The sequence below is a fragment of the Amphiura filiformis genome, chromosome 14, assembly GCF_039555335.1.
Source record: "Amphiura filiformis chromosome 14, Afil_fr2py, whole genome shotgun sequence".
Taxonomy (NCBI): Eukaryota; Metazoa; Echinodermata; class Ophiuroidea; order Amphilepidida; family Amphiuridae; genus Amphiura; species Amphiura filiformis.
Window position 1 is genome coordinate 40,883,603 of NC_092641.1, and position 27,394 is coordinate 40,910,996.

Genomic DNA, 27,394 nt, shown 5'->3' on the forward strand with positions numbered 1-27,394 from the left:
TCTACTCACTGCCCCCTTTCCCAACAATATGGCGTAGATTTCTTTGACATTGGGGGATGGGATTGAAAACAATGTGCCGAAGTATAGTGAATCCAGTACCTTTTGGTGACAGAATAAGTTTATGGTACAAATGCGCGAGAAAAATAAAAACTAATAAAATATGGTGCAAACGTGATATATATTCGCGCAAAACGCGCAAACAATTGCACTTTTGAGGCAAAAATGGCCAAATATGAGGGGGGGTAATTGTATGGACCATTCCCCCTGGGGGAATCCCCGGGATCTACGCATAGCTTCCCCTTTTTCACTTATTAAACGACAGCCTCCTCCTCAGTCCAGACGCCGTTAGGTATATAGACATAGGCGACCCGTCACTTCCATTATGGGAGTGCCCTGGGGTGTGATTAAACAGGTCCGATGTTTTTGTGTGCGTATTTCCCTTGCGTTTTTGGGTTTTTTTTTGCTGCTCTCCGCAGCGAGTTTTGGTTCAACGCTACAATGTTTTTCAGTTCTAATTAATTAGCCATTTGTAGCCCTGTTTTTTCTCTTAGTTGTGTCACTGTGTCACACTTTGACTACACCAGGAAAAACGCTGAGGCAAAAATTGTCTTTGCGTTTGCCGTTGCCACAAGCGCGGCGGCATTTTAACCGCTGTCGTGAAAACTGACCTTTCAAATAATATTGCCTAAATATTTGACTTTAAGTTTCTGTAAATAAAAATTATTATTACGTTTTTGTTTCAGGTATTCCATTTTCTGCTGATGCGTCATCCACTTCGGCTTCCATACCCCAATTCTCGCCCTGACCGGCTTCTTTAACTTTAGTCCTGTATATATGCAAGAAAGAAAGAATGAAGGGTTGGGGCACGATGACCAGGTGAGTTAATGGTTAGGGCAGTACACCCGTGACCGAGGTTGTGGGTTCAAACCCTGGAAGGGCCAACAGTTCTCGTTATTGTTCTCAACAAAAAACAAGCAGATGACAAGGGACAGTCTTCAATGAGCGGCTCTTTACAGAACCATCAGTAGGCAAGAGGCGGTCTACATGTCATTCTTAGATACGTTGACCTGAAGAAATCAGAGCTACTCCAGACGGAAGCTTGACAGTCCTAAACTTAAAAAAAACCCTACTCATTATTGTTATGAACTGCCGTCGTAAAAGCCTATCCCAAAATAAGTTATTATTATTATTATTATTGCATCAGTCGTCATTCAATTCAATGCGATTTCTTTTCTTCTTTATACCACATACTATTCAACTTACCCTTTATCAAGATCATCTTCACCTAAATCTCTGTATCTGAATAGAATAGGCCTAACTACAATGATAACCACGATAAGCATGGCTACGGCAAGAAGAACCCCTACAGATACACCAGCTTTTTGACCCGCCGATAATCCACCTGAAATAGAAGAAAGAAGTTGTGAACATATGTCATATTTATGTACGGGCTACCATTTTAACCGCTCCTGATTATTGCGTATCTTGGAAAATACTCCCGCGCACATACACACCCCCACCCATCCCCTTTTATTTACACACCTACAAGCTAACATCCCCAGACACAAACGGCACATACACGGGAGTTTATATTCAAAGAATATTAAACACTGAGCCAGTTATTCTAGGAGAGGTGGTTCAAGAGACTAGTAAGGGAATCCATATGGGAGGGAATGGAGGATACTGTCATTAACATGCTTAATTATTACCCCGTATTACAAGTCCTCCATCGTCGTCATACCACAGAGAACCTATTCTTGAGAGGGCACTCTATTCACGTGGTTTCTTTTCCAACGCTAAAAGATCACGAATTTTGGTGGTTTGCAAATGAAAAGTGTCCGCACTATCGATTGATTACGTAACTGTTATGAATAATTTATTAGGTTTTTCAATGCAATCGCCTCGACCCATTAATGCATATTATATGTATTATCAAAGTACTTGGAATAGCAATCCGGTGAGTTCACTGAACTACGCCCTAATACTGATAGAGTTTTAATGGCGTTAATCCTCTCCATACACAGTTGAACAAATACAATAGATGAAGGTCAACACGTATGACCTCCTATGTGACATGTTATTTATGTGATGTACAAAAACCTGAATATCATAAAGATCAGTATTCGTTTGTGCATATGAACTGCACGTTTACGTTGCTAAATATTACTCATTATATATTATGACAAATATTGGTATTATGACAATACGGTATATACATTGTATATAAAACGACTAATAGATCCTGCTATCATGGCGTCAGGTCAATGTTCATCATATCCCGTATGTTTCTTAAAATTCACCCATATTTGAGACAAATTGCTGTGCCCATTTTATAGGTGCACAGGTAGATCCGTGTTGTTTTTATTTTTCATTTCTTTTTAATGAAAGAATTAAGGTTTTCCACTACTAATTTTAATGCTATATTTTCAAAACGAATACGTGTTCCCGGTTGGCTCTATAGCGATTTCACAGAAAAGGTATTTCTAGTACAATGCAGCGTCGGACTCTAGCTGAGAGCGTAGCCTAAGTCATTATAGACTCCAATAATGGCTCTCCATACACAAATGAACAAACACAAGGAGGGTAGTCTCCTCCGTGGCCAGCTTGATTTCGATGGAGCGAAACCAAATTGGCTGCGGAGGAGACGGGTAATTTTGCCATGCAGATGAGCTGAGTGTCGTAGCCCTGGTCATACCATCAGGAGCGTAACAAAAAGCACCCATAGACAAGGAGTGGCGCAAACCCTTTTAACATCTCCTCTATCAACCCTATTTCATTTTCGTTTGTGCTCGGGCCCAATGCACTGCAGTGTTTATTGTTCTGTTGTGCCTGATTAGAGCGCTGACATATTGAAACATCTTGCTTATCAATATTCATAAGAGTGTACATCAACGCCCAGTTCTCGAAATTAGATGACTTGTGTCTGGCAGGTGTGAAATACATCTGACTGTGTGTATTAATTACGTAACGAATAAAGGTTTTGGCATTATTGAATGGCTGCCTGTTATGTGTTTAGTTTTTATAATAATAATAATTATTCTTTCTTATATCTTTATGTCTCCCCTCCCCCTCCAATCTCGATCGCCCATTAGCTTCTCCTCTTTTCACCCCTCGACCCCACCTTCACTACCTAACTTTCCACTGGCTTTTAAATTGATACTAATGATATTAAGAAACCCATTTGAATTTATTTAATAGGTCTCTAACCATGATAACAACATGAACTGCGAAATAGTTAATCGATAAAAAAAATGACGCAGATAGACATGGACCTATACCTGGCAGCCACGCCACGTTGTATACGAATATTCGATCAGCAACTTAATTACATTTATTTAAATGAGGCGCCTAAAGTAAGGTGGGCTGTAAATAGCTGTACATTGGTAGTAAAGTGTGCTTTTGTGTGCTGGCGAAGACTCAATCACACCCGTGGGCTGTATGAGAACAAAAGGTACTTTCCTTCAAATAGGTGCTTTCACATGACTTTGTTTTGATTACTTGTTGACAGTAGCCTCCTTGGTAAAGCGTAAAAACGCTCTCGAGCCAATTACATATTTAATGGCGGAACCCTTTTGTCTTGAACAAAAGGTACCTCTCGATGTATAGCTTGTCAGCAAATCATACCGTCACAAAGGAATAATGCGTTTCCGCTTGCTACGCCCCTGCTCACCATCATCAATGAGATGTCGATGACGTCCGATATAATATCGGAAAGTAAAGTGAGTTGCAACCTTTAGTTCTAGTTCAGATTAGTTGGAAAAACAAAACAAATATCTATATTGATCTTACTAGTGCACGTAGCCGGTGATCCAGTCCATTTCCCATTGACACATCTCCGAATTGCACTGCCTTGTAATAAATACCCCTCTTCACAAATTGTCTCTGCTCTAACTTCACCGTCTTCGAATCTGATATCGATATATCCATTATTAGGAGGCTCTAACGAATTACATCCAGTTGCTGTGATTTAAAAAAAAACATCTTTGTTTGATTGTGAAGATTATCTTTGTTTGAAACATTTTGTAGTATTATTCTAGCATACACAGAAAAAAAGTTTTTAAGAGATATAAATGTGTTTTAGTTTTGTCAATACATTTTAAAACAATTTTAATGTCGGGTTATATAAAGGTAATGAAACCGTTGTCAAAACATTATAAATAAAAAAAAATCAACACGTTGCAACAACATTTTTTTCGGTAAATAGTTTTGCAAAATATTTTGTCATTAACACTTAAATACAAGAGCACCAATGGTGCTGTAGCTCAATTGTTTTTGGATATAGACATGTCATTGGAACTAATTATGTTATTGGCATCGTGGTATTATATAGGTGATTAATATCACAACTTGTTATCGGTTACCATATTCAGCATTATTATTATGGACTGCATATTTACATGTAGAAGCAAAGAATTAAAATTTAAAAATTGGAGGTATGAGGTAGAGCTCTTTGAAACACAGCTTTTCTGAAGAAAATTAGAAAAATGCATGACATGAAAATGTTAATGTAAAAGTGTCAAACTTAAAGACTCATAACTAAGCCTCTGTGTATGAACTGCTTCATGAGATAGAACTTTTAAAACAAAGCTTCGCTGAAACAATCGGACAAGTGTAGAACCGTCAGTGAGAACACAGAGATCTACCGCTTAAAACTTTCAAAACTAAGTCAGGTTTACTATTTAATGGTTATCACCAAAGCTTACCAACACAATCGTTGTCGCCTTCTCCAGTCCACTCCCCGTTTTCATGGCATATTCTTTCTGGGGATCCAGTTAATGTAAAACCCTCGGCACATTCAAATATTATGTGAGCACCAACTAAAGTATTCTCTTGGTCTGTTTGGTAGTTTTTGGTACCATTACGTGGTGTTGCAATATATGGGCACACAGTAACTGGAACAAATAACAAAATATGCATTAATAATAATTATACAGATAAAATGTACAGATACAACATGACAGAATAGTAAGAAAACACTATAAAATGATATATTACTTATTACACAATTCATATCACCTGAACTCGAACTTGTGAACATTTATTTTATTCTGTCTACGGAGGGCGACATCGTCGGGTTTTATTTTTCAAAATAATTAGCCTGAGCCAATTCAATTTTCAATGGCACGGCATGGCAGGTTTCAAATGCAATAGCCCATTATATTAATCACCAAGGAGTCGAACTTAAACCTCCCATTCCATGTTTTGTGACTGAATTGAAGTAGTTAGGGAAGGCCCGAGGAAAGCACTATATATACAAGTCCCCTCATTTCAGCTGCTTTTATTTACGACCCGCTATCTTTAGCTACGACTCGCTATCTTTAGCTATAATCCGTATGACTGTCCATCTCCGTTTATTCTCGAATGATGGCTAAGCCACATGATATTCGTTACAATGTACTTCAAATATCCAATTGAATATCTAAGAGTTATTTGGAAACAATTATAGACAAACGGCTAATGATATGGCTGATAAGTATAAAGGTATGGATGTTTGAAGGCAACATGCGCACGGTTGTTTGACGGCATGTAGAACTGTATTCATTTTTAGCAAAGTTGAACACCGATGGCGCTATTTATCTTAAATCTTTTTTGCATCTTTACAGGGGTAGACACTTGTTAAATGGCATTTAATAAAACAACATAAAAATGAGTAAGATACATCAAGGACATTTTCAAACTACTTTTTATCATGCAATGAAAGAATTCATATTATTGGGCTAAAGCTTAAATATATGTAAATAGCGCCCTCAATTTGCACACAATATACCGCTTATGGAATAAAAATTAACACAGAAAGGAAGAAAAATTCGATCAAGAAAAGACAATTTAAGTTTAAAAAAGAAAATAGCCAAACAATTATGTATGTATAGCTGTTGTTATTGTTAAGGTCTAGAATTGAAAATTATGCAATGTTAATTTTGCCTATTATGAAGGTAAGACCCTTAATGTCATTTACCATGAAAAGCAACACTTACCAGGTTGTGTATACTTTTTCGCTAAACTATCATAATTCACAGCTTCCATGGTTAATTCTCCAACATCAGTATTTCTTGTCAATGACATATCAAAAATACACTGCTCATTGTCGCCACATATTCTATCCATATCGTTAACAAAATCGGGTGGAAGCGTCGATCTATCGGGCGCCTCGTAAACAGGTATGAAATCGTTGTCTTGATAATCTGTATGGCCGCCGGTTTCGTAGTAGAATAGCGTAGGCTGTTCTACCTCCCCTATAAGTCAAAATAGACATGTAAACTATTAGGGAACAAGTATTTGTAAGCAGCGTCGAGGAAGCCAATGCATCAATGCTTTCGTAATGTGGACCTGCATACGTCTGGGGGCACGGTGGCGCAGCGGTACGGATTCTGCCTCTCAACCGCAGGATTGCAAGTTCGAGCTCCGGCAGTGCCTTTGTGTTGTTCATTTGGGCAAGGCGGTTTACCCCACTTGCCTCTATCTCTACACAGGGGTGAAATGGGAAGCTGTTATGAATATTGGTCATTGAGCGCCGCGACGCCAAAAGGCACCAGCATGCCTTAGGCATATGGCAGCTGACATTATTCTAACTACAATGGAAAGCGCATTGATACACGTGAAAGGCGCGGTATAAAATGATGCCAACATAACAGGTGACTTATCATAGTGTCCTGGCAACTGAGTGCTGGACAAACGTGGATCAGATCTATTCAGGAATACCATCAGAGATAGTACAGAAAGCTTTGCTACTTTTGCACATAGGGCTATTCTAATTGAAATCCATACATCCCCTATGGAAAACATGACCTTACTGTGAATGTCAAATGGGACTTCTTTTGAAATCTACACCGCCCCCTCTCATGTGTAAGAGAATTATCTTCCAGAGGGGGATTTTGGATTTCAAATGGAATCGCCCATAGCGACATCTGACAAAATGAAGAGAGATCGAGAGAGTATTTACGGTACCAAAGCATAGCTATTATTTTCAGCAGATATTTTATCTAAAGCATGTGAAAGTTTAATACTTTTTTACCATTAATATTGTTGTAGGCATGGAAGAGGGTGGTCTATATGTTCATAAAAGTTTCGGCGCAATAGTTTTCCTTCACTGATTTTTGTTTTCACTGGGGGCTGAACACCCGAGGAGAGGCCCAATTGTGGGGATTCTATTTTTCCAAAAGAAAGGTTTTACTTTAAGTTGAATGCTGGTAATATCCAAATTAGTTTGAACTTTCGATCAGCCGTCGATGCTTGGTCGATCCTTGTTATTTATGAAATATCAATTGTTTATTGTGACAATATTTAATCATTGCATGTAATGGAATGAACTAACAAATTACCATTACGTCTCGATTAATTCGTTGATAAATCTCCTTAATAAGAAGTATCGAAGCAGCATCGACGGTCGATTTCAAGAGCAAACAAAATGGTCTCCGGTGCATTGATAATAAAATTTATACTTACATGTATATCCAAAGTTTCTTATTTCTTCAGGCGTTGCCTTTTCAGGGTCAAGCTGTTCTGAATTTCTAGCGATGAGATCGTTTTCGGAAGAGCTGTCCCAATTACCAAAGAGACCTTTGACACTCATGTTATTCTAGATAAAAAATAACAAAAGAAATACAGCATTTTATAAGATGATGTAAATTCAAACATAGTAACAAAGTGTATAGTGGGCCCTGTATCAAAGTCGTACGACTTTTCTGACACATATTTTACTATAAATTTACAATTTGAGTTACAGACCGGTTCCCTTAAAAGGTACCGGTATGTCATTTCTTACAACATTATGACAATCAAAACAATAGTGATAACTCTCGGGGTGATAACTCGTTTAATACAACAATGCATGTATCATAGCACAACTTTCACTTAGCCATACTGCAGTTACTGTCCGTTTTCCTATACACAATACACAGTGCTCTCACCATTGACGTGTGACCTCAACAAATGATGTATGTTGGGAGAATGGACACTTGCCTAGTTAACATCACTGTGTGAAAAATAACCAGCCAATATTTTATTTATTCTCCAAAACTTCTAGCAAATATATTTCTCTAACATGACCTAAAATTACAGCTAGGTTAGATGTTCAGAAATGGTCGCACTTTTGTAAAATATGAGTGAGGGCAAGGCATAGCTAGCCAACTCCCCGTGTTAATTGAATGGAGATTTGACCGAAAAAATTGGTATCGGACCGCTCACTTCTGAAAAATGCCACAAAAAAACGGTAAAAGCTACATTTAAATTATTCTAAATAGGTTCTAGAAAATAAAGTTTTGTAACATGTCCTAAATTTTTAGCTAATTTAGATGTTTGGAGAGGTCGTACTTTTGTGTTTTAGGAAGGATATGTAAACGACAGATAACACCAAAAATATGAAGAAATTATTTCCAAACTGTGTTAAGTCAACAATCATTATGTTGCTCATTTTGAAGAATGCTGGTTAACAAAAAGCAGTTCTTTGTGTCATTTCGTGAACAATGGTACACATACCATTGTTTCCTTTCGTTTCCTTTATAATCGGTTACCCAACTGAAGCTGTAATACCAGCTTTATTGCGATGTCGCACATTGAAAACAGACACTTGTACACAACCAGAGAAGATCTGATTTAATCAGTTGAGCTGCTTCAATGAGTGTTATCTTGGTTTAATAGCTTTTAATGGGGTTTAAGTCCTGCAAAGGTCGAGATGAATTCTACTGTAGACATGACTGCATCATGCCCTTTAACTTACTTTCCTAGAATTATCTGCATTAGGTCAGCTTATAAATGTAACTCATCGACATGATCGACCATTGGGTCCATCTGGTTCATACGCATGTGACAAACTGTTCGTCTGTTCACTTCAGTGACGGGGTGCTTCCCATTGACACATTTTTAAAGGAGAGATGCAACGTATTATGGAGTTCAGTGGCGTAGCTAGGGGTGGGTAGGGCGGGCGAGTCGCCCACACTGGAAAAAATCTGGGGGGAAATTTGGAAGGACCAAAGAAAAAAGAGAAAGGAAAGGGGGAAAGAAAAAAGAAAAGAAGGGAAAGGGAAAGGAAAGAAGAAAAAAGGGGAAATGAAAGAAGAGAAAAGGAAGAGGAATGGAGAAATAAAGGGTCAAGAGGAAAGACAGAGAGGAAACAAGAATAAATAGAAAAGAGAGGGAAATGAAAAAACAAAAAACAAAACGGGAGCAATAGAGGAATGGGCCGGAATAGGGAAAGGGGAACGAAAGAGGGGAATAGAGATAAAGAAAATACCTTGCATGTGTATTGTGGGGAAGCAATTCATGCACAAGGGGAAGGAATGTAAGAAAGGGGAAGAAATTGAAGAATATGAGGAAGGAAAGGAAATTGAAGGAAGAGAACGGGAAGTTATTTGAGGGGGAAGTTATTTAAGCCAGTGTAATGGAAGTGAGAAGGAATGAGAGAAAGGGGAAGACATTGAAGAATATGAAGAAGACGGAAAGAGATGGAAGAGTAACTTATGGAAGTGAAGGGGAAGTAGTTTAGGGGGAAGTAATTTAATGGTAGGGGGAAGGAATGAGAGAAAGGGGAAGAGATTGAAATATATGAAGAAGGAAAGAGAAGGAAGGGAAACTTAAGGAAGAGAAGGGGAAGAACTTCTGGGGGAAGTAATTTAATGCAAGGAATAAGTACATTTTTGCTTCATTTCATTTCAAATCAAACATTACATTTTTTACATGGTGAAATGTTCAAAAGGGGAAGACATTGAAGAATATGAAGAAGACGGAAAGAGATGGAAGAGTAACTTATGGAAGTGAAGGGAAGTAGTTTAGGGGAAGTAATTTAATGGTAGGGGAAGGAATGAGAGAAAGGGGAAGAGATTGAAATATATGAAGAAGGAAAGAGAAGGAAGGGAAACTTAAGGAAGAGAAGGGGAAGAACTTCTGGGGGAAGTAATTTAATGCAAGGAATAAGTACATTTTTGCTTCATTTCATTTCAAATCAAACATTACATTTTTTACATGGTGAAATGTTCATAAAAATATTACAAATGTATACAAGGAGGCTTATCCTCATGGTATAAAATGCCCAGAATCCATGAGCTTCCGGGGGCATGGCCCCCTGGACCCCCACCAAGGGCCCATGTGCGGGCCCCTGGACCCCACGCTATAAACACTACGATATATTTCTTAATCAACTTGAGGGGAATTCGCAGTCTTGCCCACCCTGGCAGGGAGGGCTGGCTACGCCCTGATGGAGTTATCACTGAAAGCTTAATATTACTTACTTGTAATACTGGTGGAAGAATAGCCACCACAGATAGCATTTGGTCATTGGCAGTTACATTAACACCAATACCGGAGTTCCAGTACGTAATAGTAGCTTTCATTATATTTTCACCCTCAGACTCAACAACGACGACTGAAACACCTGCATATGCCAATTTATAATTAAAATTAAAATGAGGTTAACGCAATGGCCGAATAGTAATAATAAAAACCATGGCTTATGCATCATGACTTCTTTGTCTCGAGCTCTGTACCGGTAACAAGCCTGGCTGTTTTGATGATTTCATTCCGTACTACCAGCTTCTTCAGCCTTTTTGTATGAGTAATTAGTCCTATCGAAGTGAATCCGCTAGGCCCCGCCCCACTTCTTTTGGAAACTGTCGAATTGTCAAGTCCAGCCTCTGACATCCTAGCACAAATATCCGCCTAGTTTGTACTGCTTTCCCGATGTTGTCCTGTACAAAATTTTCATCTTCCGTGATCATCGTATTAATCAACACAGCTCTATCTCACAGGTGGAATATGATGGTGAGATTATAATAGTGTATAGAAGTAGGCCTATGACTCGTTGGCCCAACATAGCATTGATCACAAAATGATGTTACCGTTTTCTTTCCTTATAATAACTTAATTAGTATACACCTTACCGTTAAAATCTAGCCAAAATTGATCATGGAAAGACACTATTTCAGTAATTCCCGAGTACTTTCTAACAAATTTCATTGTGGTTATTTTATCCAGTTCAACATGAATGGTATCAGAGGTGTCTTCCTTCATTGCGATGGCTGTAAGAGATGTGACCTTCTGGGGTATACCTATATAATTTTATAATGAAAACAAAACAAAACATTGAATTACGTACGTTGCACTCCCCATTAAACAAATCGACCAAAAAGAAATACAAGAAAAGAAATACAAGAAAGAAATACAATCAATCGACCAAAAAGAAATACAAGTTTATTTCTTGCCAAGTTGTGGTCCGAATTAATTCTTTCTATCCAACATTATGTGAGTACCTCGTATATATCCATGGTGACGTTGCTAAGTTCCCAGGTGGGTGACTTGCTACCGGAGCAAGGCAGTGGGAGAGTCAAATTTAAAAAGAAAAAAGAAAAGAAGGGAAAGGGAAAGGAAAGAAGAAAAAAGGGGAAATGAAAGAAGAGAAAAGGAAGAGGAATGGAGAAATAAAGGGTCAAGAGGAAAGACAGAGAGGAAACAAGAATAAATAGAAAAGAGAGGGAAATGAAAAAACAAAAAACAAAACGGGAGCAATAGAGGAATGGGCCGGAATAGGGAAAGGGGAACGAAAGAGGGGAATAGAGATAAAGAAAATACCTTGCATGTGTATTGTGGGGAAGCAATTCATGCACAAGGGGAAGGAATGTAAGAAAGGGGAAGAAATTGAAGAATATGAGGAAGGAAAGGAAATTGAAGGAAGAGAACGGGAAGTTATTTGAGGGGGAAGTTATTTAAGCCAGTGTAATGGAAGTGAGAAGGAATGAGAGAAAGGGGAAGACATTGAAGAATATGAAGAAGACGGAAAGAGATGGAAGAGTAACTTATGGAAGTGAAGGGGAAGTAGTTTAGGGGGAAGTAATTTAATGGTAGGGGGAAGGAATGAGAGAAAGGGGAAGAGATTGAAATATATGAAGAAGGAAAGAGAAGGAAGGGAAACTTAAGGAAGAGAAGGGAAGAACTGGGGAAGTAATTTAATGCAAGGAATAAGTACATTTTGCTTCATTTCATTTCAAATCAAACATTACATTTTTACATGGTGAAATGTTCAAAAGGGAAGACATTGAAGAATATGAAGAAGACGGAAAGAGATGGAAGAGTAACTTATGGAAGTGAAGGGAAGTAGTTTAGGGGAAGTAATTTAATGGTAGGGGAAGGAATGAGAGAAAGGGAAGAGATTGAAATATATGAAGAAGGAAAGAGAAGGAAGGAAACTTAAGGAAGAGAAGGGAAGAACTTCTGGGGAAGTAATTTAATGCAAGGAATAAGTACATTTTGCTTCATTTCATTTCAAATCAAACATTACATTTTTACATGGTGAAATGTTCATAAAAATATTACAAATGTATACAAGGAGGCTTATCCTCATGGTATAAAATGCCCAGAATCCATGAGCTTCCGGGGGCATGGCCCCCTGGACCCCCACCAAGGGCCCATGTGCGGGCCCCTGGACCCCACGCTATAAACACTACGATATATTTCTTAATCAACTTGAGGGAATTCGCAGTCTTGCCCACCCTGGCAGGGAGGGCTGGCTACGCCCCTGATGGAGTTATCACTGAAAGCTTAATATTACTTACTTGTAATACTGGTGGAAGAATAGCCACCACAGATAGCATTTGGTCATTGGCAGTTACATTAACACCAATACCGGAGTTCCAGTACGTAATAGTAGCTTTCATTATATTTTCACCCTCAGACTCAACAACGACGACTGAAACACCTGCATATGCCAATTTATAATTAAAATTAAAATGAGGTTAACGCAATGGCCGAATAGTAATAATAAAAACCATGGCTTATGCATCATGACTTCTTTGTCTCGAGCTCTGTACCGGTAACAAGCCTGGCTGTTTTGATGATTTCATTCCGTACTACCAGCTTCTTCAGCCTTTTTGTATGAGTAATTAGTCCTATCGAAGTGAATCCGCTAGGCCCCGCCCCACTTCTTTTGGAAACTGTCGAATTGTCAAGTCCAGCCTCTGACATCCTAGCACAAATATCCGCCTAGTTTGTACTGCTTTCCCGATGTTGTCCTGTACAAAATTTTCATCTTCCGTGATCATCGTAGTAATCAACACAGCTCTATCTCACAGGTGGAATATGATGGTGAGATTATAATAGTGTATAGAAGTAGGCCTATGACTCGTTGGCCCAACATAGCATTGATCACAAAATGATGTTACCGTTTTCTTTCCTTATAATAACTTAATTAGTATACACCTTACCGTTAAAATCTAGCCAAAATTGATCATGGAAAGACACTATTTCAGTAATTCCCGAGTACTTTCTAACAAATTTCATTGTGGTTATTTTATCCAGTTCAACATGAATGGTATCAGAGGTGTCTTCCTTCATTGCGATGGCTGTAAGAGATGTGACCTTCTGGGGTATACCTATATAATTTTATAATGAAAACAAAACAAAACATTGAATTACGTACGTTGCACTCCCCATTAAACAAATCGACCAAAAAGAAATACAAGAAAAGAAATACAAGAAAGAAATACAATCAATCGACCAAAAAGAAATACAAGTTTATTTCTTGCCAAGTTGTGGTCCGAATTAATTCTTTCTATCCAACATTATGTGAGTACCTCGTATATATCCATGGTGACGTTGCTAAGTTCCCAGGTGGGTGACTTGCTACCGGAGCAAGGCAGTGGGAGAGTCAAATTTAAAAAAAAAAAAAAGAATAATGAGGTAAACGAGGAAAAGAGAAATGAAAAGGAGGAAAAACCTGTATAATATTTTTACGAACAAACAACATATTGTATTGTGTAACGCAATACTAGTTTTAAGTTTATTTCAGTATAATTATCATTATATACTATACTGTTTTCGCCTAAACACTCTTAAAACAACACGGTGAACATTTTGTGGTTAAAATTTGATCACAATTTTTGGGTAAGGTGCACAGTTAAATACTACGTGGTCAATTTTAACCACACTGTTTTAAGAGTGTAGAGTGTACAACTATTAGTCCAAGATCGTCTAAACATAATTTTAAGGCATTTTAGGGCTATTTAAGTTGAAATTCATACACCCCTATAACCTTAATATTCCATATAGGGTAAGTCCATATGATATCAAGGAGGTCCCCACCTGACCCCCTCAGATTTGCTTTATATTTTAGTCATATGTTGTACCTGTAAAAATATTAAAAACCTGCAAATTTGAGGTCTGTAGCTCTTACGGATTTTCTGTGGCAGCCATTTAAAGTTGGATTATGGGGGTCTAAATTTGTATTCAAAAGTTGCCCTTTATATAAATGTCATCTTTGGGAGTCTGTGACTTCTTTACAAAAAAGAGAGAGGTCTGAAACCTTGTATACACACTAACTGCATGACAATTTGTCAAAAAGTAAAAAAAAAAAAAAATCTGTAATTGCGCGTTGTGTCACGGGGTCATTAAATATGCAAGAAAAAATGTAATGTTTTGTAAACTTGCAAGTGTAGCACCTCAAAATACACATTTTTTGTCAGATTAATTAGTTTTTGTTGTCACTGATGCTAAATATAGGATAAATACAATACATATCCAAACAATTGAGGTCACAACTCATTTACATTTCGAACAGCGCCCTCACGAAGATGAAATTTATTGCAAATTCAACATTTTCAGGGAGTCCAAAGTCGATGTGGTCCACCTTCAAAATTTATAAAACATTTTTTTTTTATATGACTACTAGTCTTATATTACAACTTTGCAAAGTCTCAGTAATTGTCTAGGTTGACTTCATATAAAACGACAAGCCCAAAGTTGACCATTTTCTTATGATTGCATGTACTGCAAAGGTGCCGAATTTGGAAGGCTTAAAGTCAAATTGGCCCCAATATTGAAAATAAAATGGAAATTAAAGTAAGTAGGGCCAATAACTACGCATCTAGTCATTTATTTTCAATATTGTGGCCATTTTGACTTTTAAACCTTCCGAATTCGGCACATGTGGATTTAGGGGGGCTAAAACTTGCCAGTATACAAAACATTAATGTTTTAGCCCCCTAAATTCACATTTGTTAATCAGAATAATTGTTTTTGTTGTCACTGATGCGATATATAGGACAAATACAATGCATATCCAAGACATAGAGGTGACAATTTATTTACATTTCGAACAGCGCCCTCGCAAAGATGAAATTTAAGTTGCAAATTCAACATTTTCAGGGGGCCCAAAGTCAATGTGGTCAACCTTCAAAATTCATAAAACATCACTTTTATATGACTACTAGTTTTAAAGTACAACTTTGCTATATCCCAGTAATTTTATAGGTTGACTTCATATAAAACGACAAGCCCAAAGTTGACCATTGTCTTATGATTGTATGTACTGCAAATGTGCCGAATTCGGAAGGTTTTAAAGTCAAAATGGCCACAATATTGAAAATAAATGACTAGATGCGTAGTTATTGGCCCTATTTACTTTAATTTCCATTTTATTTTCAATATTGGGGCCAATTTGACTTTAACCCTTCCAAATTCGGAACATTTGCAGTACATGCAATCATAAGAAAATGGTCAACTTTGGGCTTGTCGTTTTATATGAAGTCAACCTAGACAATTACTGGGACTTTGCAAAGTTGTAATTTAAGACTAGTAGTCATATAAAAAAAAATGTTATATAAATTTTGAAGGTGGACCACATCGACTTTGGGCCCCCTGAAAATGTTGAATTTGCAATAAATTTCATCTTCGTGAGGGCGCTGTTCGAAATGTGAATGAGTTGTGACCTCAATTTTTGGATATGTATTGTATTTATCCTATATTTAGCATCAGTGACAACAAAAAATAATTAATCTGACAAAAAATGTGAATTTAGAGGGGCTAAACTTGCCAGTTTACAAAACATTACATTTTTTCTTGCATATTTAATGACCCCGTGACACAACGCGCAATTACAGATTTTTTTTTTTTACTTTTTGACAAATTGGGCATGCAGTTAGTGTGTATACAAGGTTTCAGACCTCTCTCTTATTTTGTAAAGAAGTCACAGACTCCCAAAGATGACATTTATTTAAAGGGCAACTTTTGAATCCAAATTTAGACCCCCATACTCCAACTTTAAATAATGGCTGCCACAGAAAATCCGTAAGAGCTACAGACCTCAAATTTGCAGGTTTTAATATTTTTACAGGTACAACATATGACTAAAATATAAAGCAAATCTGAGGGGGTCAGGTGGGGACCTCCTTGATATCATATGGACTTACCCTATAGGGAGTGTACATTTCAAATAGGGTTGCCTGTATAGGTGACTCCATTTTATATCTTCACCCTTTGTGTGGGATGATAAGGTCATGTCTTCCATAGGGGGTGTATGGATTTCAACTGGAATAGCCTATTAGTCCTACCTGTATCATTTCCAGCACACGACAGGCAAACGGCTTGCTCTGTCCGTCCCTGTAATTCAAAATTGTAAGATGGAACCTCGACCAATGTAAATTCTCCTTTGCCATTAAATGTATATTGTAGATTATCAAAGGTGATGAAATGTGGATCTCCAAATGTGGCGGCTAATGGAAAAGAGAAAATGAGAATATATGAGCTTAATTTGGTTGACTGTTCCTTCTTTTCAAAATAAAAACATGATCACATTGGCTGAGCATGGCTCTCTGTGCACGACTCTACACTCCTATTATCTTTAACGGGTGGTCAAGGTGATACGGTAACGATAACGAATATGATCAGGTTCAATTTAGAATAGAAATACTGAGTACAAGGCACGATACGGTGGTGCGCTCTTTGACTCATGATCGGAAGGTTGCGGTTAGCACCGCGGGCGGTGCACTTGACGACGCCTCTTACTTTATTGTCTCTCTCCGCTCAGGTGTTAATGGGTAACGGCATAAGTGCTTGAAAAGTGAAACAGTCTCGTCATTCCAGTTGTGCGGAAGGCCAGAAATGGCGAACCATCCCGGGCGAACCCTCCACATAATATATATAAGGCACAAAGAGACGGGCAATTCGGCTTATGAGCATTCTCCGGCATTACGTTACTTTTTTTTTACATACAGCGTTGTTTTAATTTTTAGTTGGACATAACGTCCTACTTACATGATCGGGGTGGGTTATATTCCTTGCAATCAGCCGTTGGTCTCAGAGTCAGATATGTCTTGCAATCATTCCCCCATATACAGCAATAATAAAACGTAATCACGTCATGCTTCCAATGCGACAAACCTGGCACGGTATCGATTGTTTGGTATGGTGCGGCTCCCCAAACGTGACTACGGTCTGCTGTGCTACCTTGGTCGGTATCCCCAGCGAACATGAGGTCACCGTTATCTTGGTAACAACATTGAGTTCCTGAGGAGGTTGTTTCGCTGTATAAAAAGTTGCGAAAATTATAGTGAAAAAAAGGACTTGTGTATTTTATGCTGACACAAATAAACGGACTATATAGGAGTCGAGCGTTGAATGATCAGAAATCACCTCCAGACTGACTTCAAAACACGATTTTTATTGATTTATATTGTCTATAACGGACCAATTTTAATCTTTCTCTATGTTACCGCAATGCGGTGTAGTGGTCCAAAAGGGCCAAACACCAAGCGATCCATGCGAGAATCTCCACACTATCGGGTTGCTTGTTACCGCAGTCAAATTCGATATTGCACTGATACACGTTATCAATGAATTATCGACTAATCAATATCAATGTTAAAATTTCATTGGGCATTCATTTCATTCACCGTAAATTTCCGTCTATAAGCATGCATGTGCCTCTAATCGGTGTTTATTTTGACGAAAGAGACAAAAAGCAGCCAAGAAACCCATTAGTCTATATAATACTAGATTGATCTTATAATGATACATGTTGGTACCGCCGCCTGTACTAGTGATATAGTTGCTCAAACTCAATAATATTTGTGTGGAAGGTTGTCTGCCATTCGTCTCTTTCGTAAAAACAAACATATATGCATACACATACGAAGATTAATATTAACAACAGTCAATTGATTGATATTTCGATCATGTATTGCTGGTCGATCAAAAGCTCGGGCAAATTTGGCTACATTGCCTTAATTGCAGACGTACCTAGCAGCGACACTTCTTACGCAGTGTTTAGCACCTTGATGATATTTACACACGCTTCCTGAGTAGATACTGCAACCAGTATCTGGTTGAAATCGTCCTGAGTCAGCAATAGCCTGCTGTAACGTACATGGACACGCCATAAGTTCATCCACAAAATCTGGAAGAGATGTTTCATTTTGACTCCATTCGTCACATTTAATTGATGACCAGCCTATTGGGTTGTCTTGGTATTCTTGGTTAAGAATGTATCCCAATGCGTGGATGTCACTCCAGAATTTTAGACCGTTTCTGTAAAGAAATATAACAGTCATTAGTGTTATCGTGTGTAATGGTGGTGCATAGTGGTGGGTGGTGTAGGGTGGGGTGCATGGTGGGGGTGTGGTGGGTATATATAGATGACTGGGGTGTGTGTGTTGGGGTGTATCTATATAGCTACATTCTCCAAGTAAAAAAAAATAACAGACGAAAACGCTCTGAATCCTCTGTTGTTTATCATTAGGCACGACATCCAATTAGAGCTAATAAAACTATCGGTGCACCGAATGTTTCCATTGATAATCCAGTAAGCTAAAATGACTAAAACGTCTAGTGTAGGGGTTACCATTACCTTTCAACTCTTTGTCTTGGTGTGCTCCCGGTTAAACATTATGGTCCCCAGCGGCACAACGATTGATTTATGGCATACTTGCCTTTGTATGTGTAAAAGTCCAAAGTGGATGACAATTACTCACGGATTGTTAGCATCATGTATTCTTATTGCACCAAATGCATTATCTTCAGAAACACCAGATTGAGCAACGCCTTCGAAATCATAAGAGCCGTCATTGCCTGTGTTTTCGGCTATCTGGTAGAATTCTTCCCACCTTGGGCCTTGACTGCCGTCTTCTAAGTAAGCCAGGACAGTGATAGTAATGTTTGCGTTGTCTGCAAGCTTTGTGGCATCCCAGCGTACTTCGAGATCAAAACCGGCTCTATACCAATTGAGATCGTCAGAATTAACTCTGGTGACGCCGCTTGAAAAGATGCGGTCTAGATTAGCTGTTATGATGTGGAGAAGACAATATTTATTTAAGCTAGGGAAATGATTTCAATAAACTATGGCAGTGAAAACATTAAGTACATAATACCACAGAGAACCTATTCTTGAGAGGGCACTCTATTCACGTGGTTTCTTTTTCAACGCTAAAAGATCACGAATTTTGGTGGTTTGCAAATGAAAAGTGTCCGCACTATCGATTGATTACGTAACTGTTATGAATAATTTATTAGGTTTTTCAATGCAATCGCCTCGACCCATTAATACATATTATCTGTATTATCAAAGTACTTGGAATAGCAATACGGTGAGTTCACTGAACTACGCCCTAATACTGATGGAGTTTTAATGGCGTTTAATGGCGTTAATCCTCTCCATACACAGATGAACAAATACAATAGATGCAGGTCAACACGTATGACCTCCTATGTGACATGTTATATGTGATGTACAAAACCTGAATATCATAAAGATCAGTATTCGTTTGTGCATATGAACTGCACATTTACGTTGCTAAATATTACTCATTATATATAATGACAAATATTGGTACAGGGTGTATCAAAATGATTGGTACCGAAGACTTCTCGTTTTTGTCGATTTTTTTTACTATTTTTTGTGCCGGTTGTGGGGTTAATTGTTTAAATATTTATAATTATAGTAGTTTTATCTTCTCTAAGAATTTTAGATAATAAAGATAGCACATTCTGTTCAGAAGTTACATGATTCTAAAGGAAAGTAGGTGTTTTTACACTTTTCATCGTAACGCTGGATCAGTAGCGCACCATTTTCAAAGCTCTATTTTACTGCAAATACCTTGTGAGAATGATATGTTGAAAATCATAGAAATGTTTAATATTTTCCTTACCTATTTCTTCATTCATAATATATATAAATGTTTTAATCAATATTTATTAGTTTTAGTAATATTATTGACTTGAATAATTTAGTTGGGGTGAAAGAAGTTCCAGGGCGGTAATTTAAATTGATATATTGAGATTACTAGATAGTGTGGCAGAATGGCGATAGACTGTACACAGTGTAGGCTAGTTTAGACCTGGTAAAAGTTATTGGAATGGCTCTACAATATTCCACACTTCAGTGTGTATTCATAGATAAGAATCACTGGTTGACACGGAGCTATTGAGAAATGCAGAGAAGATTTAGAAGACAGTTTCCAAGAGCAAGGCGTATCCCATGCAAACATGCTATAACTTGCAATGCGTCAGAATTTGATATGGGCAGTTACAGAATGGATCCATCCCTGGTGTTAAGTTATTTCAAAATAGGGCTTCACCTCACACTCCCAGAGTCGTAAGGCATGGACTTCAGGAACTATCTTTCTAAAAGCATGTGTAAAGCAATTTTATATTATGTAGACTGAGGTGAGATATTGAAGAGCATGTATACAATAAATGGTTCAAGCAGTGAACCTATTCATCTTGTGCTGTGTAAGTAAAACCATGATTACGTGGAACTTCGTTTCAATGACGATAGCTCCCAGATGCATCAACCTATCAACTTCAGATTATTAGATCAATAAGTTAACATATGCCCCTTTCTATTTATAGTACAAAAACTATATTAATAAGCAATTTTATATTTTTGATATATTTTTGAAAATGACACATAACCCGGTACCAATCATTTTGATACACCCTGTATTATAACAATACGGTATATACATTGTATATAAAACGACTAATAGATCCTACTATCATGGCGTCAGGTCAATGTTCATCATATCCCGTATGTTTCTTAAAATTCATTCATATTTGAGACAAATTGCTGTGCCCATTTATAGGTGCACAGGTGGATCCGTGTTTTTTTTTATTTTCATTTCCTTTTAATGAAAGAATTAAGGTTTTCCACTGCACGGGGCCACAAGGGTGATACTAATTTTAATGCTATATTTTCAAAACGAATACGTGTTCCCGGTTGGCTCTATAGCGATTTCACAGAAAAGGTATTTCTAGTGCAATGCAGCGTCGGACTCTAGCTGAGAGCGTAGCCTAAGTCATTACGGACTCCAAGAAGGGCTCTCCATACACAAATGAACAAACACAAGGAGGGTAGTCTCCTCCGTGACCAGCTTGATTTCGATGGAGCGGAACCAAATTGGCTGCGGAGGAGACGGGTTATTTTGCCATGCAAATTTTTCAGTGTCAGCCGCCTGATAATAATATATTTTCCTTACCTATTTCTTCATTCATAATATATATAAATGTTTTAATCAATATTTATTAGTTTTTAGTAATATTATTGACTTGAATAATTTAGTTGGGGTGAAAGAAGTTCCAGGGCGGTAATTTAAATTGATATATTGAGATTACTAGATAGTGTGGCAGAATGGCGATAGACTGTACACAGTGTAGGCTAGTTTAGACCTGGTAAAAGTTATTGGAATGGCTCTACAATATTCCACACTTCAGTGTGTATTCATAGATAAGAATCACTGGTTGACACGGAGCTATTGAGAAATGCAGAGAAGATTTAGAAGACAGTTTCCAAGAGCAAGGCGTATCCCATGCAAACATGCTATAACTTGCAATGCGTCAGAATTTGATATGGGCAGTTACAGAATGGATCCATCCCTGGTGTTAAGTTATTTCAAAATAGGGCTTCACCTCACACTCCCAGAGTCGTAAGGCATGGACTTCAGGAACTATCTTTCTAAAAGCATGTGTAAAGCAATTTTATATTATGTAGACTGAGGTGAGATATTGAAGAGCATGTATACAATAAATGGTTCAAGCAGTGAACCTATTCATCTTGTGCTGTGTAAGTAAAACCATGATTACGTGGAACTTCGTTTCAATGACGATAGCTCCCAGATGCATCAACCTATCAACTTCAGATTATTAGATCAATAAGTTAACATATGCCCTTTCTATTTATAGTACAAAAACTATATTAATAAGCAATTTTATATTTTTGATATATTTTTGAAAATGACACATAACCCGGTACCAATCATTTTGATACACCCTGTATTATAACAATACGGTATATACATTGTATATAAAACGACTAATAGATCCTACTATCATGGCGTCAGGTCAATGTTCATCATATCCCGTATGTTTCTTAAAATTCATTCATATTTGAGACAAATTGCTGTGCCCATTTTATAGGTGCACAGGTGGATCCGTGTTTTTTTTATTTTCATTTCCTTTTAATGAAAGAATTAAGGTTTTCCACTGCACGGGGCCACAAGGGTGATACTAATTTTAATGCTATATTTTCAAAACGAATACGTGTTCCCGGTTGGCTCTATAGCGATTTCACAGAAAAGGTATTTCTAGTGCAATGCAGCGTCGGACTCTAGCTGAGAGCGTAGCCTAAGTCATTACGGACTCCAAGAAGGGCTCTCCATACACAAATGAACAAACACAAAGGAGGGTAGTCTCCTCCGTGACCAGCTTGATTTCGATGGAGCGGAACCAAATTGGCTGCGGAGGAGACGGGTTATTTTGCCATGCAAATTTTTCAGTGTCAGCCGCCTGATAATACTTCCAGTCATTAGACCTATAACAATTCTTTTTTGTAATGACACATGGGATTGAAGTAAGCGATGTCGTAAGAAACTGCAATCAGGCGAAAAACAAACAAACAAGTGTTTGTTTGCCCAGACATGGGGTAGAAAAGAGTGGGTCGGTAGCTCGATTTCTTTTTGTTCACGGAGTGAACATTTCCCCCACTTGAACCCATATCTCATATGCACAGTTTATCCCTTACATACACTGTGTCATGAATGGCTATTGTAGCCCATCATCCCTGTCGTTGAGAGTCTAGGAAATAATTCCCAATGTCTCATACCCAGGTTTGTATCCCTTTATCTAATCTTACCCCACATGACAAGGACTTTTCTTATCTTGTATTGAGACAATGGCAGCCAGGACTATTTTTTTTTTTTTTTTTTAAGCATGTTTACTATTAGATTGAGCCATCACATGATTATAATAGGCTTTACTGATTGGTGGGTAAGGTCAATGCTATTATTTATTTTGTGATAAGGCTGACTGAGCATATTATTGCACCTATGAAAAAAACCCTGCTATTTTGATACAGGCGATTTACTCAATTATGTACTTACTGACAAACTTTAGTTCCTGTTATCTACCCAGTAATGTTTGCTTGTCTTAATTGGAACCCTTTAATCATTATTGGGCCAAGGTTATTATCTGCATGTTATATTAATTGAATTTCAATAGGCCTATGATAGTGATATTGATTTCAAAGTTTGTATTTCAATGAGTTTCTTGCTGGATGGAGAGTTATAAAGGCCAGGGAGAGGATGTAGGTACCATAATGCCTCAAATCACTAATTTCTTGTAAGATCAGTGCAGAGTAGGTTAGATATGAAAATGGAAAACAAATTACTATACACCTGATCCGTGAACTGTGTCTTTTTTTTTTTGTCTTAGATCTGTTCACGTGTTGCAGCAAGTGGGGTAAGAAAAAAATCATTCATCAGCCTGACATTTTGTACTTGCGTCAAATTTTAATGTATTTCAACCTTACCATATATGCTTGTTGCAAGGGTGATGGACTAGAAGCCTGTAGTACAAAACCCCTGACCATACTTGTCATGCTTGGTTCTCTATATTGATGTTGATGGATGGTGAAATATTGTTGGGGATGGTTAAACAGGAAACATTTAAGCTGTGATTGCCAGGAATATTAAGTTTCAAGTGTCATTTTGCATTTTTATAGGAAAAAAACATAATTTTCTTTACTTTTATATCATTGTTAAAAAAAGTGTCTGTTGTTTTTTTATTTTTTGGGCCGGTCGTGTCTGGACAAACAAACACTACGTCATAATTACGTTGCGTGTATGACGTGTGTTTTCTTCTTTTTTTGTGACTAACAGCTATTAACCAGAATACAATGATGATTTTATCCTTACGCTATGTATTATGGGGAATGTGCAAAAAGTCAATACAATTTTACTTACCAATAGTGTAGATTTGACTGTATGTATACGTGCGACCACCATTTACAGAAACCTCCATCTTTAATTCTCCAGATAGGTAAAATGGATCAGGAACACATACGGCGGCCTGAGAATATAACGGCAATAATATTTATCATTTAGCAAAGCCAATTTTTCGTCAATTTGCTCTTTACCGTCTCCATTATATTCCTGAAAGTTTTCTTTGATTTCTACATACATCAAATTGTTGACACCATTATGTAGAAAACGTATGAAATCATACGGACATGACGTTTCAAAAAAAAAAATATAATTATAAAAGAACCGCAAACATGAAATAATTTTCACTCATTTTTGAAGGTATTTCCTCAATTAATATCATCAAGCGCTCAATGATTATCTTAGCTAAGATATATGGCAATGATTTTGGAGCAGTTTGATACGAAAAATACCAACGAAAATACGCCACAGATATCACAGAATTCAACGGGAAACCGTCATCGATGACGCTCACCCGTCATTTTCAGGATCGACGTATATCGTTGTAGACTAGAGGCTATAATATTCGTAAATACCACTGGTTACCTCTTTTGATAAAACTGAGCCTGTAACGGTTTGAACCGCATTATTGTTGTATAAAAATCGACATCGGATGTCTGCTCCAGCGTCCCAACGTGGACCTAACAGGAACACTTGCTCACCACCAAACATACTCCCAACGGAAGGGAAGATGTCGAGATCGGCTGTTAGAAAACAGAATGTGCAAATTATTATATGTTGCAAGAGATACTACGACTGATACTGTTGTATGCTGCTGAGCTGAGCTGTGCTGAGCCGAGGAAAAACTCCAAGAGCGATTTTTAATGAATTTTCTAAAATTAAAAGAACCACTCTTTAGCGGGAATTTTTGTATGTTACACAGCTGAAGCTGTGAAAGGGTTGAAAGACTACAATATTATGGCATAAACAAGAATAAGGTTCATTTGGTCTTTATTCATAACAGGTAAAGGTGAAGGAGACGATCTTGTACAAACAGTAATCGGAGTGCCCATCTCTCTTTCACTGGCGATTGGGCCAGACTCCTCCATGTAATGTTGCTATAGATGTATCGCTACACCTACTCCACAGCGAGTCTGTTACCTTATTTAAGAATGCCGGTACCCATTTATACACCTGGGTGGAGAGGAAGATGAAGTACCTTACTCAAGGGCACAACAAGATGGTGTCGGCGGGGCTCGAACCCACAACCTTCCGATTATGAGTCGAAGCCCGTTCCATAACAAATAGTGCGGAACATTATTTCGAGGGCTTAGAGCCACAACCACCTAAGCATGTCCATTTGTTTTCCCAATTACATGTTACTCATTTCGGCAACAAATGGACGGTTAATTCGGCTCTCCATAACAAATGCAAGTGACTTTGGGGTATATTCATGGTCACTTAAGCATTTAGTTAGAAGCAAGTGACCAGGCATATACACCTAAAGTCACTTACATTTTCTTAAGGAGGGCAGAATTAATCGTCCATTTGTTACCGAAATAAGTAACATGTAATTGAGAACACAAATGGACATAGGTGGTTCTGTCTATAAGCCCTCGATATTCTCCTATAGCTTGAGGTCTAGGCCTAAAGGATTTTTAATTTCATTTTAAGTGAGCTCATTTTACTGTTACTATGTTGTTTTTTTTCTTACGTAAGGTCAAATCTAGGTTGCAGGTCTAAAAATTGATTACTGCATCAAAGCATACCCAGCAAACACAAAACGTTTTCGACATCATTCGCAAAAGGTTATAAAAGGTTATCGGAAAACGTTTAAATGTCGGGTTATATAAAGGGCATATTAAGGGTATAAAACGTTTTCATAATATTAAAAATCATTTTTTGATAATCTACTGCTCAGTAAACAGAAAATGTTTTACAGAAAACGTTTAAATGTCGGGTTATACAAAGGGTATAAAAACGTTTTAATAACATTCCAAAAACATTTTTGAAAACTTGATACAAAACATTCTAAACAGAATGTTATTTTGGGGTTGAAAAATATTTTGCGAAAAACGTTTGCCCAAAATATTTGCAATAACGTTTTAAAAACGTTTTCATGACCTTTATATAACCCGACATTTAAATGTTATTAAAACGTTTTGAAAAAACATTTTAAGAACATTTCTGTGTTTGCTGGGTGCAAATATTTTAACATAATGTTATTTAAGTGTTGACAAAATATTTGTCAAAAAATGTTTGCAAAAATAGTTTACAATAACATTTTTGAAAACATTTTAAAAATATTGTTGAGTATTGTAGAGTGTGTTTTCATACAAAACGTTTTAAAACGGTTTCATGACCTTTATATAACCCGACATTTTAATGTTATTAAAACGTTATTATGTAAACCAAAAGCCAAAATATAACTTATTAAAAACGTTTTTAAAACGTTTTTGTGTTTGCTGGGTAGTGACAATTTTGATGATGGCATTGTTCATTGCTACAAATATCACACCAAATGGCCACAGAGTACACCAGGTGGTACCATGTAAACATAACTGTACTCGTAATACAAGTTTGTCGTACGCATTTATGAAAAATATCACATTGGCATATATCCACTAAAACAACATTTGACATTCCTAGCATTAGCACAATAATATTGAACTTGGTTGTACTTACCTAAACATGGCACGTTGATTAAAATACTTGTTAATACTAAAAATCTGCTAATTCCCGATGAAATCTTCATTTTGGAATCACAATAATTCTAGTTCCGTCTAATATTTTTCCGTGTGGGATGTATCGTACCGATGAGACACCGAAATTGCACATCAAAGATATGGCGGTTTGATTAGATGTATAATTGCCGTTAGGTGGACTTCTGACCTTTTGGATGGTATATATGTTGCTAGTACAAGATAATAAGAAAAAAGAAATAGAAACAGAGAAAGAAACAAATGAATAATTAAAGAAAGAAATAATGAATGAATGAAAGAAAGAAAGAAAGAAAGAAAGAAAGAAAGAAAGAAAGAAAGAAAGAAAGAAAGAAAGAAAGAAAGAAAGAAAGAAAGAAAGAAAGAAAGAAAGAAAGAAAGAAATAAAAGAAAGAAAGAAAGAAAGAAAGAAAGAAAGAAAGAAAGAAAGAAAGAAAGAAAGAAAGATTTTTTTAAACGTGATAGATGGCGGTTTCTTTCAGCGAAGTCCATTAAATAGTTTTATATCCATTGCATAAAATCCTCGCACAGTTGACAATCTCCAAAATCGTACTCTTTTCACCTTCTACACAATTTCTAATGGAAAACAGGCCTGCATTCAGCAGTTGTCCCCTATTTCCACTTACATTGACAGATGTGTTGTTTCATAAACCGAACTTCCGCAAGTCGAGTGAAGAATAGATTCCTTTCGTGAACAGGTACAGTTGTACTGTTGTATATATACAT

The 27,394-nt window shown here is 37.3% G+C and overlaps 1 protein-coding gene across 1 annotated transcript; it reads right to left on the reverse strand.

Moving 5' to 3' along the window:
- Positions 1 to 726: 726 nt before the first annotated feature.
- LOC140169417 (sushi domain-containing protein 2-like) lies at positions 727 to 27,394 on the reverse strand. The gene is made up of 17 exons (XM_072192676.1): positions 27,295 to 27,394; positions 24,555 to 24,712; positions 23,991 to 24,096; positions 18,729 to 19,035; positions 17,998 to 18,285; positions 17,140 to 17,282; positions 16,311 to 16,472; positions 13,188 to 13,355; positions 12,536 to 12,682; positions 10,872 to 11,039; positions 10,224 to 10,366; positions 7,444 to 7,576; positions 5,976 to 6,233; positions 4,704 to 4,892; positions 3,790 to 3,960; positions 1,264 to 1,402; positions 727 to 826 (listed from the first exon to the last, which is right to left on the reverse strand). Exons 1-17 carry the CDS (start codon positions 27,392 to 27,394, stop codon positions 727 to 729), a joined length of 2,880 nt encoding a protein of 959 aa, XP_072048777.1.

Bases quoted from the DNA above. Each gene is read 5' to 3' on its own strand.
- LOC140169417 (XM_072192676.1), bottom strand. From the start codon at position 27,394: ATGTATATATACAACAGTACAACTGTACCTGTTCACGAAAGGAATCTA. The intron at 24,097-24,554 runs GTAACCAGTGGT...TTATATTCTCAG, and splicing joins GCTCAGTTTTATCAAAAGAG to GCCGCCGTATGTGTTCCTGA. The intron at 7,577-10,223 runs GTAAGTAATATT...TTTTTTATCTAG, and splicing joins TTCTTCCACCAGTATTACAA to AATAACATGAGTGTCAAAGG.